The sequence below is a fragment of the Camelus ferus genome, chromosome 17 (genome assembly GCF_009834535.1).
Source record: "Camelus ferus isolate YT-003-E chromosome 17, BCGSAC_Cfer_1.0, whole genome shotgun sequence".
Lineage (NCBI taxonomy): Eukaryota > Metazoa > Chordata > Mammalia > Artiodactyla > Camelidae > Camelus > Camelus ferus.
In genome coordinates this window covers 36659350-36672471 of record NC_045712.1, presented here as the reverse complement: position 1 = coordinate 36672471, position 13122 = coordinate 36659350, and the positions used below count along the sequence as shown (strand labels likewise).

At 47.4% G+C, this 13122-nt stretch overlaps 1 protein-coding gene across 4 annotated transcripts in view; it reads left to right on the top strand.

The window, feature by feature from the left end:
- Window positions 1–13122, top strand: part of TMEM40 (transmembrane protein 40) — a 40596-nt gene that overhangs the window by 23080 nt on the left and 4394 nt on the right. For all 4 annotated transcript variants that reach the window (XM_032459012.1, XM_032459014.1, XM_032459013.1 and 1 more), the window contains 6 exons: window positions 3519–3590; window positions 4248–4358; window positions 8890–8943; window positions 11209–11244; window positions 11622–11660; window positions 12041–12088. In XM_032459012.1, the coding sequence (XP_032314903.1) occupies window positions 3519–3590; window positions 4248–4358; window positions 8890–8943; window positions 11209–11244; window positions 11622–11660; window positions 12041–12088 (360 nt within the window). The remainder of the gene's footprint in view (window positions 1–3518; window positions 3591–4247; window positions 4359–8889; window positions 8944–11208; window positions 11245–11621; window positions 11661–12040; window positions 12089–13122) is intronic.

Genomic DNA, 13122 nt, shown 5'->3' with positions numbered 1-13122 from the left:
TAGCTAAAGCCTAGAGAAGGGGACTGCCCTGCCTGAGGTCATCTCCTGCACAACTGATGGAACCAGGGTTGGACCCTGGTCAGTCTGACCCCAGACCACAAGCTGTCTTCTTCCCACCCCTATCATAATAATGAGCATCATCTCAGACGGTAGTTTATTCAACCCTTGCTCTATGCCAAGCACTGTTCTAAGTGCTTGATGGGTTTTAACTCATGCCATTTTCACAACAATATTATGAGGGAAGCACTATTATCAGCCCCCATTTTACAGAAGAGGAACTTGAGGCACAGCAAGAGGGTAACTGACTTGCCCAAAGCTCCCACAAGTGGAATTTAGGATTCACACCCAGGTGGTCCAGCTCTGAGGCACAGGGAAGGATGCTGCTTTACCAAGGTCTTGTGGTGGATTAAGAATAGATTATCTGCTAAAAACAAACAAGTTGCAGACTACAGAGAATGGATTTGTGGTTGCCAGAATTTGAGGGTGGGCGAAATGAGTGAAAAGGTTCAAAAGATAACAAACTTTCAATTGTAAAACAAGTAAGTCCCGGGGAGGGAATGTGCAGCCTGGTATCCATCGTTAGTAACACTGTGCTGCATATTTGAAAGTTGCTAACAGAGTAGATCTTAAAAGTTCTCATCACAAGAAAAAAAATTTGTAACTATATATGGTAAACAGATGCTAACTAGACTCACTGTGGTGATCATTTTGCAATGTATATAAATATTGAGTCATCATATTGTACACCTGAAACTAATATGTTATATGACCATTATACTGCAATAAAATTTTTAAATTAAATCTTAAAACTTTTTAAAGTGTAGGTTCTCTAGACCAGGGGTTCTCAAGTAGGAGAGACTTTTGCCCCCAAGGGTTCATTTGGCAACGTCTGGAGACATTTTTGATTGTCACAATGCCTAGGGAGGGTTGCTGCCTGCATCTAGTGGGGAGGATGCTAAACACCTCACAGTGCAGCGTCTACGCCGGCAGAGCCGTAGGTCTCCAGCGCGAGTGCTGAGGTTGAGAACCCAGGTCTTAACTAGTTAGAGAGCAGGGAATCTACCTCCTCTCAGAGCTGAGGCTTTAGACTCAGAGCTGGGAGAAGAACTGGGGGCTTCAGAATGAAGCCTGCACAGCTTGGCTTTGGTGCTGTACCAGAGACCAAATCCCAGGGCTCACGTAATGGTGCTGTACCAGAGACCAAATCCCAGGGCTCACGTAAGAGAGAAGCTCATTTCCTGATCTTGTCACCCACTAGAGGCAGGTCCAGGTGAACAGGCTTGCGGTGCTGGGGTGGGGGTTTCCTTTGCCTCTTTGCTCAGGGATTCCCTAGGGTGTTGGCTTGGCTTGCCAGTGTCTGGGCTCCAGTGTACCAAAAGCAGGAAAGAGGAAGCAGGAGGCACAGAGTATATGCCCAGAGCTGGAACCAGGTTACCACGCAGGAGAGCTGATGGCTGAATCTTTAGGAATTTTGGGAGCCGGTCATTAAACACAGCCATTATTAAATTAAATTCTATAGGTATATAATTCACTAAATTATATCAAAAACAAGGTTCGTAAGTACTCGAAATGTGTCGCTTCCTAATTTATTTGACTACGTTCTGCTGTTACCTGGGCCCTGGGATTTTCACAGCTGTTTTATCTGCATTGTGGAAACACTGCCTCATGCTCTGTCCCACTGCCCGTCTCTTCCCGACTGCGCTCAGTGACCTCACATCGGTACCAGTCACGGTGGGAGTCTTTGTATCACAGAAATCCGTAAACTCTACAAATCAGAGCTCGATGGTCTGCTTTGATGAGTCTCTAAATTTAAGAAAGTGACCAAGCAAATGTTAATAATGCTGATTAAACTAAAACCTGTAGGCGGTACATTACACCTGTTGCCATTTCATTGTGAACAGCACGAGAAGCTGACAAAGTGTTCTTCCAGAATTGGTCAACTGTGACTCGATTCAGCCAAGAAGTTGCTCACGTGACTGACAAACTATGGCCACAGAGGCCTTTGTTGTTTCCCTTTCCTCTTACTCGTTAACGTGAAGGGAAACACCAGCCAACTTTCACTTGGGATGTACTCTTGTTCATCGGTGATGTGAGCGACTTCTTTGCTGAATTTGGTAATAATCGAGCATTTATTTGTAATTTGATTTCGTGACACCCTTGTTGGTGATAGATATATGAAAACTGACAGTAGACTTTGCAAGAAATTCCAAGTCACACTGAAGTTATAGGAGGATGAAATTCACAATAAAGGGCACTGTACTGGGGGGAGGGCACAGCTCAGCAGTAAAGCTACATGCCTAGCAGGCATGAGGTCCTGGGTTCAATCCCCAGGACCTCCATTAAATAAATAAACCTAGTTACCTCCCCCTCCAAAAAAAAAAAAGAGTACTGTATTTTGGTTATTCGTAAACTGTGTGCTATACATTCTTTGCATCAGTAAAATTAATAACAAAAATATGTATGTGCATATGTGTGTGTGTATATACTTTTCCCCCTAGAACCATAAAACATCCATTAAACAGAATATGGGTTCTGGGGTCCCAGCTCGTGCAAGTCACTTCATCTCTTTGAGCCTCAGTTTCCTCCTCTCTAAAATGGGGATAATAAAACTTACCTCACAAGGTTCTCGTGAGAGTCAAACGAGACAATCTTTTGTTGTCTCGTTTTGTTGCCTAGAAACTACAGTTTGTTGGAAGTTTTGTTGCCTAGAAACTACAATTCAGATGTGAGGAGTAATTAATCCCAATTCCCACCAGACTGGTTTGTGATCAGGCTCAGGTGGAATTACAGACACAAAAGCACTTTGTAAAACTATTAAGTACTGTATTGGTACGAGGTGGCATGTTACATTTTTAAGTAATGAAAAATTATTGTTATTATAACAAAAGCAATACTATTAAAAATTTAGAAAACGCAAAGTAAAAATGAGAAACTAAAGATATCCACAATGCTACCACCCACAGATAACCACTATTTATATTTTAATACAGTTCCAACAATTATTAACTCGTGGACATATTTGTTCTGTTTGGACCCCTACCTATGCCCTCCAACTCCCTTATTCAAATAAAATTATTCTGAAGCATGTCCCAGACATCATATAATTTCATCATAAATATTTCAGTATTTAGCCCTAAATTTAAGGATACTTTAAATAAATATAATGTCAATATAAATATCACACCTAAAAAATTAATTCTCTAATGGAGGCTGTTGATAACAGGGGAGGCAATGCATATTTAGAAGCAGGGGGTATATGGTCAATCTTTGTACCTTGCACTCAATTTTGCTGTGAACCTAAAACTGCTCTAAAAACTAAAGTCTACTTTTTAAAAAGTTCTTAATAATATCAAAAGATGATCATTATTCACATTTCCCTACTTGTGTATTTCTTTTTTTGTAAATTGTTCTTATGTCTTTGAATATTGGGTGTTTTACTTATTTATTTGCCAAGCTCTTTATATATTAAGGACATCAACTAAGGTGATATTAATTACTTACTATTGTTATTCCTCCAGGGAAGGCTATGGAGACTTCAGAATCACTTCAAGACCACAGTCAAGTCCACGGAGAAGCAGAAGATCTAGACTGTATGTTTGCTCTTCTGACCCTCTGGGCAAAGCCACATGGGAGGTGGAGTCTGGCAGTGGGTGGAACAGAAGACCCTGCTCAGCACATGTGACACATTGGCCCAAGTCACAGTTGAAACCTCTAGAGAAGAAGTGATTTTACACACACACACACTTGCATGTGTGGTCTAGTCTGTCCCCCAGCCCTATCTAGCTGTAGGGACCCTCAGTTGCTCCCCAAATGTCAAAGAGGCTCTGGGGGCTTGGACTGGCAATAGGGAGAGTCCCCAGAAGGTAGGAAGGGTCCTGTATGGCCCCAGAATGTGCGTGGGAAGGTTTAGGGCTTGATCAGATCTCACCTGCCCTGTAATTTACAGAGAATGTTAGATTGGCAATTACTCTACACAGCCTAGCGGTCTGTTGAGAAGGGTGGGTTTAGAAAGCCCCTTCTGGGCTCCGTAAGCAGAGAAATGTCTGCCTTGGGCCCGACTAGAGTCCCTGGGACCTCTGAGAGCCCTGATCTCCTGCACCTGCCATTGGCCTTCGGCGTTTGGGAAGAGTATCCCAGGGAATCCTGCCACTCCTGGCTCCCAAGTCCAAGCAGACCCCTGGGAGGCCTCCGTGGTCTCTGGGTGGGCGGACAGGAAACACTCATCCTCGCCTATATGTGCCTCCCAGATGGAGAGCAAGACCGGGAGGCCGGACTCTTTTCTCAAGAACAACATGAGAGAGACAAGTCTTCCTCCTCGTCCTCGTCCTCCTCCTCGTCCTCGTCCTCCTCCTCCTCAGGTACAGCAATGACTTAATTAAATACATAGCTATCAACACATTCAAGAGAAGGATTTACATGGAAGAAAGCAATCCCCTGTGACCTGCCTCCTCGATACTTCAGTTCCGTTTCTCTGCTTTCCCTCCTGGGCCCGCCCGTCTGTACACATAACTTGTACACAGTTCTAACTGAGCATATAGTCACTTTGGTCCTCAGTTTACAACTTTTTTGCCGTCTCATCCTAAGCATTTTGCCATGTTATTCCGTAAAAGCTTTGCAGCCATTTTTCATGCTTCCCGAATAGCGACTGCATCTCGTGTGAAGGAACATGTAAGTTTCCTAGGGACGCTCTGCGGCCAGAGGCACTGCATCTGCCTGGGTCCATGTCCCTTCTTTGCCGCTAACCAGCTCTGTGCCCTTGGGTAGGTCGCTTCAACCCTGTGTGCCTTGGGTCCTCGCGCGTAGTTATTACCTCATAACATTCCCGCGAGGACTGCACTCTACGCATGCCGAGGCTTAGCACCCAGCACACAGGAAAAGCTCTGAAAATAACTGGTCCTGCTAAGAGCAGCGACCCCCCCCCACCCAGTTTGTCATCCTCATGAGCATCCTGGCACAAAAGCTTTTGCTTTTTGTATGTTTCATACAAATCAGGTCCCAAGTACTGACTCCCCACAAGCACTGTGATGGGTTTAGAGGGATAAGCACCTCTCACTGAGTCTTGATTACAAAGTGTCACATTAGTCTCTGATAAAAAGCAGAATGTTCTTCCACTTTTATTCTTTTAACTCAAAATGTGAGGCTGAATTGACAGCTGCAGCAGCAACATCAGAGAGAGCATTTATTGAGCACTCACTATGTGCCAGGCACCGTTCCAAGCACTTGACATGAAGTAACTCAGTTAATTCTCATAGCAACTCATGAAGAAGGTACCATAATTAATTTTACAGGTGAGGAACCTGAGGCCAGTGAGGCTAACTGACCTGTTGTAAGAGGGCTCAATAACCCACCTGGGATTCCCTGGAGGTCTTTCTGGGACCAGGGAGGCTAAGGGGTGGGCTCTGGTCTCCTCCTCCTCCACCAGAGCTCCTGCACTGTGATCTGTTTTACACAGTGGGCCTGCGCCTGAGATTTCATCTGGGGAAAGAGTTCTTGGGCTGAACAGCAACAAAAAAAATGCTTGCAAAGCCCTGGCCTCATGTCCTTGTGTCAGAAATGATAAGACTGAGGCTCAAGGTCAAGAAATCCATGCTAATTTCAGCAGAGAGAGAAGGGAAAGTGGTTAGTGGTCCTGGGGTTTGTAGCCAGTCTCCTCTCGGGACTTCAAAGAAAGCCACTGTCCTCTTTAAAAAGTGTACAAACCCACCCTTATGAGGTCTAGCTCTGGAAGAAGGGATTCCAGAGGTGGGGGGCTCTGGCAGGGGGACTCTGTCCCTTCGTTTCTCCTCCCCAGGGGGGAGCGGACGCTCTATCTTCTGGTTGATCCTCAGGAGGTGCTGCTCCCCCACAAACGTTCTGCCCCATGCGTGGCCATAAGCCCCTTCCCCACCGGTCTCCACAGCACACAGGGGACTGGCTGTAGTTAGCAAAACTGAACACTGAAGAAAGCAGCAGGGAAGTAACCACGGAGTCCAGGGAGCATTGAGACAGACTGACATTCAGGATCCTGGTCTCTGATCCTGCCGTGGCCAGCCTGCTGCGGGAACTCAGACCCCACCCGTCTTCAGGCTCAGATGGTGACCGTGACCGTTAGTCCTCAGCCCAGCCGTCCTCCACACGTAGGACCCTAACTCCTCGTCTGTCATCCAGCACCGCTCTCCCTCCATATATTTTTTATCTTAATGTATCTTGTTTTTTTTTAATTAAAACTCTTTTATTGTAAAAGATTACACCTGGGCACGTTGCTCTGTTAGCCGCCAAACATGTATTAGTGCATTTCCTTACGTTTATTCAGTAAATATTTATTGAATGCCAATTATGTGCCAGGCTCCGTGATGGACACTGGGGTCACCAGCAACAGACTGTGATACTTCGGCCAGGATCGATTTTTTAAATAGTTGAATTAGAGAGCACATACAGAAATTAGCCTCACTTTAGACAGCATATAATTCTATAACATATTTATTTAAAAAGATGCGTTGCGAATATATCACAGAGAAAGCTAAAATAACATTCATTTGCATGTTGTTGGAGGTCATCCCTGACTGATAGAATTTGGAGTCATTTTTGCTTCCTTTATTTTCTGTACTGTTTGATATTTTGCAAAATGTGATGAAAAAGCCTTTTGGGGGCATTGATTAATATTTGTAAAATACAGAAAAGAAGAAAATAGAAGCCACCCCCAATCCTAGCTCCTGAGATAAATACCAGCGTTGCCATGTTGACACACCTCCTGATTCCTTTCCCTGTAACTAGCTGAGATCACGTAGGCACTCATTTTTAAGCACAGCTAACTTGGTTTCCTGGCATTTTAAAATCTATCCAGGATAGACCAGGAGGTCCCCAAGCACACTTGAGGGACATGAGGACTACAGGGGCTGTCTTGGTCATCCTGAGGAAAATGGAGTCCTCCGGACCTGAAGCCAAAAAACTCCTAGGTCTGAATCCCTGGGACGCTGACTGATTCAAGAGTGCAAACAATGCAATCATTCTTTTTTTTTTTTTTAATGGAGATACTGGGGATTAAACCCAGGACCTCGTGCATGCTAGGCACGTGCTCTACCACTGAGCTATGCCCTCTCCCACAATGCAGTCATTCTTCAAGTCTTCATCAAGCTCCTGCTCCAGGCTGGGGACCTTAGCACAATGATGACCAGGACTTGTCCCTCAGGAGCTCAAGGTGGTTGGAGGGGCCAGCTGTGTCAAGCACAGACAGATGATGCTATAGCAACCCCAGAGGAGGGTAGGCAAGATGTATGTGAGCTGGGGCAGCCGGAAAGCCCTTCTGCAGGAGGTGTGACATCACCTTAACCTTCAGGATGAGGGAGCAGGCGGGAAGAGCGCTCCAGGTGGGAGACACAGCATGAAAAGGGTCAGCGCGGCGTTAGGGGGTTTACGGAGATGACACAGCCCCTGCACAGGGTGGGAGGGAAATCACCTCAGTAACTCAAAAAGCCTCATAGGACCTTGTCTGATCTTCATGAAAGCAGTGTCGGAAAGAGTAAGTGATTGTCTGAGGTCACACGGAAAGTTCATGGCAGATCTCTTGTCCCCCAACCCTCAAAGCAGAGCTCTTTCTCCCAGACCACACTCCTCACATAAATAGTTCTGAGAACGAACACCAGAATGAGGTGTTCCAGGCTCATTCCGGGAGGGGGCTCTCCTACAGCTGTGTTTGTTCCCTGCAAAGAGCAGTGATGAGGACCAGCATCCCCAAGTAACCGGAAAACGTCAGCAGAGCCAGGGGGCTGGACACCCCCACAGGGACGGCTCATCCAGTAGGCAGAAGGCCTCACCATTTCTTCTTTGGCCACTTGATTGACAGTTGTTTCTCAGTGGGACTGAGCACGTCCGGGTGAAGATGTCCCTTGCAGCATTGTTTATAGTAGGGCAATGAGAACCCAACGTCCAACAACAGCAACATAGATCAGTGAAGCTGCCAGCTGTCCGGGTTAGAGCTCTGGTCTTCATACACCTCTGAAGTGAAAAAGAGAGAGTCAAATCTAGAATTTGCTTGATCTCATCTACACCTTATAAAAATTCACATATACTTGCTTATAAACAAGACAGGAAGGAAATCTGGTTATCTCTGGATGGTTAAATTATGGTTGATTTTTATTTTCACTTCTTTAAGCTCTCCTCTAAAGTACCTATCTTTATATTTTATACTAGGCATGTTTTATTTTTATAACCAGGAGAATATAATTTTGTTTTTTGAAAAAACAACTTTGATAAATATCAACCTAAATTGATTGTGGGAAGAAAAGAGCTTGGGGGGAAAGAGCCTGGATTAATGCCTAGTACAGATCCCAGTACACATGAGGTGCTTAATAAATGTTCCCATGACACCGGAGCTGCCCTCTGGGTTCTATTTCTGGAGATAAATAATTAGGAATACAGGCTTTGGTGACAGACCTGGGTTTGAACCCTACAATTGCTACTTCCTGGCTATGTGACCTTCAGGGAATAACTTTTATGAGCCTCAGTTTCCTTATCTGTAAAATGGGGGAGGAGGAGATACTAATACCGGCTTCACAACATTTCCATGAGGACCAAATGAAACATTAACTATAAATTACCTAGTTCAGTGTTGGTATATAGTAGGTGCTCAATAAATGGCGAGTCTTATTACTGACTTCTTATGAGGCCCAGGTCCACTCAGGCCCCCAATTCTTTCTTAGTCAACTGAACACAGTTACCTGGGGGTATTGTCGGGGTGTCAGAGTAGAGGGAGAGCTCTTGTAAGGCTGCCTTGCCTCTGGAAGACCACCATCTCACCCCCAGCACAAGGGCTGTGCCGCTCTTTAGGATTTCAAGCCTTCTGGGAGAAGGAAACCACCCTGAGGTGTGGTGACTGGGGAGAGCTGACTAATGGGGTGTGTCTCCACCCAGGTGCAGAGCTCGGGGAGTCTGACGTTTTGAAGGATGAGCTTCAACTCTATGGAGGTAATTGACTGTCCAGTGGCCTTGGGAGAAACAGAATTAGACGAAGGATGTGAAGGCTTAGGGCTTTGTTGAGGGGACACAATGTGATGAGGGTGCTTCCTGAGCTGAAGGTCCTGGGCAGATCCAGGAGATGTTGCAAGGTGAGTGGTTATGACACTGGCAGGTGGAGGTTGGGCAGGCATTTTCTCCCCCACTGAGACTGTCCTGGGATCTCTCCGGAACTGTAACCCCAACCTTTCTCAGCTTCCCAACTAGCAAAGTGGGACGTGATCCCTCGCTCTTGGAATACTGGGTTGTTGACACGTGCAAGGGAAAATTAAAGATCTGATCTCTACAGAATTCATCTTATGGAATAATTGCCTCCAGGCATCGTCATTTTTACAGCAAAGAGATGGGGATAGTATGGCCCTTTGCTTGGGAGCACTTTGTTGGGCTGGGGGAATTTGTAGGAATGAACCAGTTTGCCAGAAAGCCTCACAAAGGCACACTGCCAGAAAGAAAACCTGTTTCACTTTGTTTAACCCCACTTTTCCAACTCTGCTTAATCTCCCAACGCCTGATAATAACCCAAGAGAAACAATGGGAAACAAGTATGCGTTCAAAGAAATATAAATGAAATATTTTAATATTCTGCATCCAGCTGTTACCAGTGGCTCCCACTGGGTGGCAGCATTGTGAGTAGTCATTATACTGTTTGTTGATCTGAATTTTCTTATTTTCTTTCTTTTAATTTTTTTAACCTAAAACATTTCCTGATTTAGAAAAATGTTTTTAATTATTCAAGTAGTATAAGGAAGGTTTAAAGGTGTAAAATAAGGAATAAATAAGGAAGGTTTTGGGTGTAAAATGAGAAAGAAACTGTTACATATACTTTTTTTAACCTTTTTCTAATTGACGTATAGTCAGTTTACAATGTTGTGTCAATTTCTGGTGTACAGCATAATGTTTCAGTCATACACACATAATATTTTTAAATGTTTTTTTCTCATCAAAAAGTAAGTCATAGTCACTGTAGAAAGCGTAGGTATCCTCATGTATTTGTGAATTACTTCCCCCAGGTAATGAATTACCCCCAAGACGTTGGAGGTACTTGGTAATGGCACTGCTGGAGTCTCATTTCATACCACTTTCTGTACCCTCGGTGCTGGGCTCTCTTGGGTCACCTGCAGAGGGTGGTTCCCATCTGCACGTTAGCCCTAAAGACAGTTCATCTTACTGAGTGTTTACTGCCATGAGCCAAGTGTCCCCTTCTGAGTGGGCGCTCCTGCCTGCCCTCGAGGGCAGGAAGATGACAGGCTAGGAGAGAGGTCGCTAGGAAGAGAACAGGCCCAGGAACCAGGAGGTGAATGAGGCGTGAGGGCCCCCCCTCCAGGCCAGATTAAAGGGGAGGCTGCAGCTCAGGGCGGGTATACAGGGTTCAGCTTGCCCTTGGCAGCCCAGACAAGAGCTCGACACTCGGGAGGGTGGGGGTTGAGGCCCCCAGTGTACAGCCCAGCGTGGCTCCCACAAGCTACAGGCCTGGTGGGGCTGGGGCCACGTGGCCCCTGCATCTGGATAGGAGTAAGCAGGCCGGCCCAGGTTGCAAACTGGCGGCCTGTGCGTGCCGATGTGTTTTCTCTGGCTCACAGAGTGTCTTCATTATTATTACTGATACATTTCATCAGTTCTACGACTAACAGTTTTTCACGTCTGGACATCTGTGATCTCAGGATGCATCTTAAAATCACCGGCCATTTAAATAATGGGCAGTAGTTTTTCTTGCATCAAATAATGTCACTCTCACAAACCATGACGTCTTTGATTCAGTGGAACATGAGTTGCCAACTTTTTAATAATCAAGTTTATATGAGGGGGAGGGTATATCTCAGTGGTAGAGCACATGCTTAGCATGCACGAGGTCCTGGGTTCAATCCCCAGTACCTCTGTTAAAAAAACAATACACTAATTACCCCCCCCAAATTTAAATAAAATAAATAAAAATAAGTAAGTTTTTTCAAAAAGAAGTTTATATAAAAACCAGCATTTCTGGCTTCTGGTGGGAAATTAGAAGACCTGTAACATGGGGCAGCATTCCGACGGCAGCTTTCAGGGATGCTCGGTGGCACCTGCCCCTGTAGGTGGGAAAGGAGCCCTTCAGTTTGCCCCAGTCCCCACTGCAGATCAATGGAAAGTCTCTGAGTGAGAGAGGCTTACCCTCCCTGGGGTGTAACTTCCCCCCACCCAGAGGATAATGCGTACGTGGTCACTGGTTTCCCTTCTGCACAGGTGCCCCTGGGGAGGTGGTGCCCTCCGGAGAATCAGGTGAGCGTCTGTTAGGGGAGCGGGGGTGATGGTGCTGGTGTAGAACAAGGTCTGGGCATCATCCCTTTCTCAGAGAGCCAGCTGCTGCCAGGTGCACAGCTGTGAGAGACACGACTCGGGGGCCAGGGGCTCCGCCCTGGGCTCAGCCAACAGGCAGGGCTGGCTGTGGCATAAGGCCGGGGGCCTGTGGAGGTTAGAAGGGGAGTCCAGGCAAGAGCAAAGAGATGGTAAATAGCAAGCTATATATAGGTCCCCTGGGGGCTGGAGATTCGACACGGGCATTTTCAGAGGCCACCTGTGGCGTCCCTCTGTGGGGTGGAGGCACCTGTAAGGACCCAAGCTGGCCTGGGCACTGATGCTGACTTTCTAATTTCCAGGACTCATACTCCGAAGGAGAGGCTCTGACCCGGCGAGCGGTAAATACACAATCTCTGAGGGGAGAGCGGGAGGCGGCCTGGATTCCGGGGGCTCGGACGGGACCACAGGCAGTCTAAGGCGGGGGACAGTCCCAGCAGCGGTGCCATCACCAGCCAGACTGTCACTGTAATTCAGGAAAGGCACCTCTGGACTCGGGGGAAATGGAACGGAGCAGACTCGGGTCTGTGCAGGAGGGAGTCACCGGGGTCCAAGGACAGCCACCCCACCTTCCAGCTCTGCCCTGACCCGTCCTGCAGTGGGCGCCCTCTGACCCAGGAAGCTAAACCCAGGAGAGCCATTCTCAGTGAGGCGGGGGAGAGAGAACCCCACCTGCTGTCCCACATCAAAGGTAAATGCCTGTCTCTCTCTTGTTCCTAAGGAGAAGTGGAGGCCTCTCAGTTAAGAAGACTGAATATAAAGAAGGATGGTAAGGAAACTGGTGCTCCAGAGCCACTTGCACGGTCTGCTCCAGGTTCCTCTGGGCGGAAAGTCTGCTGGTGGCCTGGACCAACAGTAACCATCCCCCCTTTCCCGTGTGCCCTGCAGTTTGCAAACGCCTCCGCTTAGAACCACCTTGAGAAGCGGTCCAGTGATTCCCGTTTTGCAGATACGGAAGCTGAGGCTCCAGGGTGGGGAGTGGTCTCCCAGTTACTGAGCGGCAGGACTGGGCCCTGGGCCCTGGCCCCTGGCCCTGTGCTCTCCATGTTGTGCGCGGAGTCCCTAGTGTGATAAGACCCTGCAGGCCTCACGGCCACGATAGGGAGCTGGGAGTGGGCCGGGCTGAGGAAGCCATGAGGTTAGACCGACTGGACCCCAGGGAAGGAGCCATGAGAACCAGAGGGACCCCGTCTGCTTCAGGCCTGGAATCGTGGGGGCTTCAGCGGGGGGGCGGGGGGGGAGAAGACCATGGTTTTTGATTAAACAAATGGCAGTTGTTCTAGAAACATCTTGAGTTGTTGCAAAAGCCCACCTTTAGGGAGGGGGCGACCTGGGCCTGTGTCGAGCTGGATAGCGCTGCCTCTGTCCAGCTAGACACAGCCCGGGCACGTGTCAACCATCCCGGGCTGAGAAGTGAGCCTCGTCAGACTGAAACCGAGATTCCCAAAGCGCGGGCCGTGTCCATGTTGTTTCAGGATGTGGTGTCACACCCCCAGTGGAGAAGGTGACTGCCTTTCCCAGTCTCTGTCTCTGCTTGGAGCCCCCGTGCCTTTAATGCCTCCCTGACCCTTGCTCACTGCCCTTCGGACACAGGGCAGGCCTGTCCTGTGCGCAGAGCCTTCCGAGGGCGGCGGGCGGCGAGGCCTTCCCCGTCTGGCTTTGTGCGCCTTGTGTTTGCTTTTAAGACATGGGATCCTAGTTTTCCACTGACTGTTGTGACATAAAGTTTCCTTTCCAAGGTAAATCTATTTAAGGAAAAAAGGAATCTGCTTAAAGAAACACGTTAAGTAAATATTAGTACAG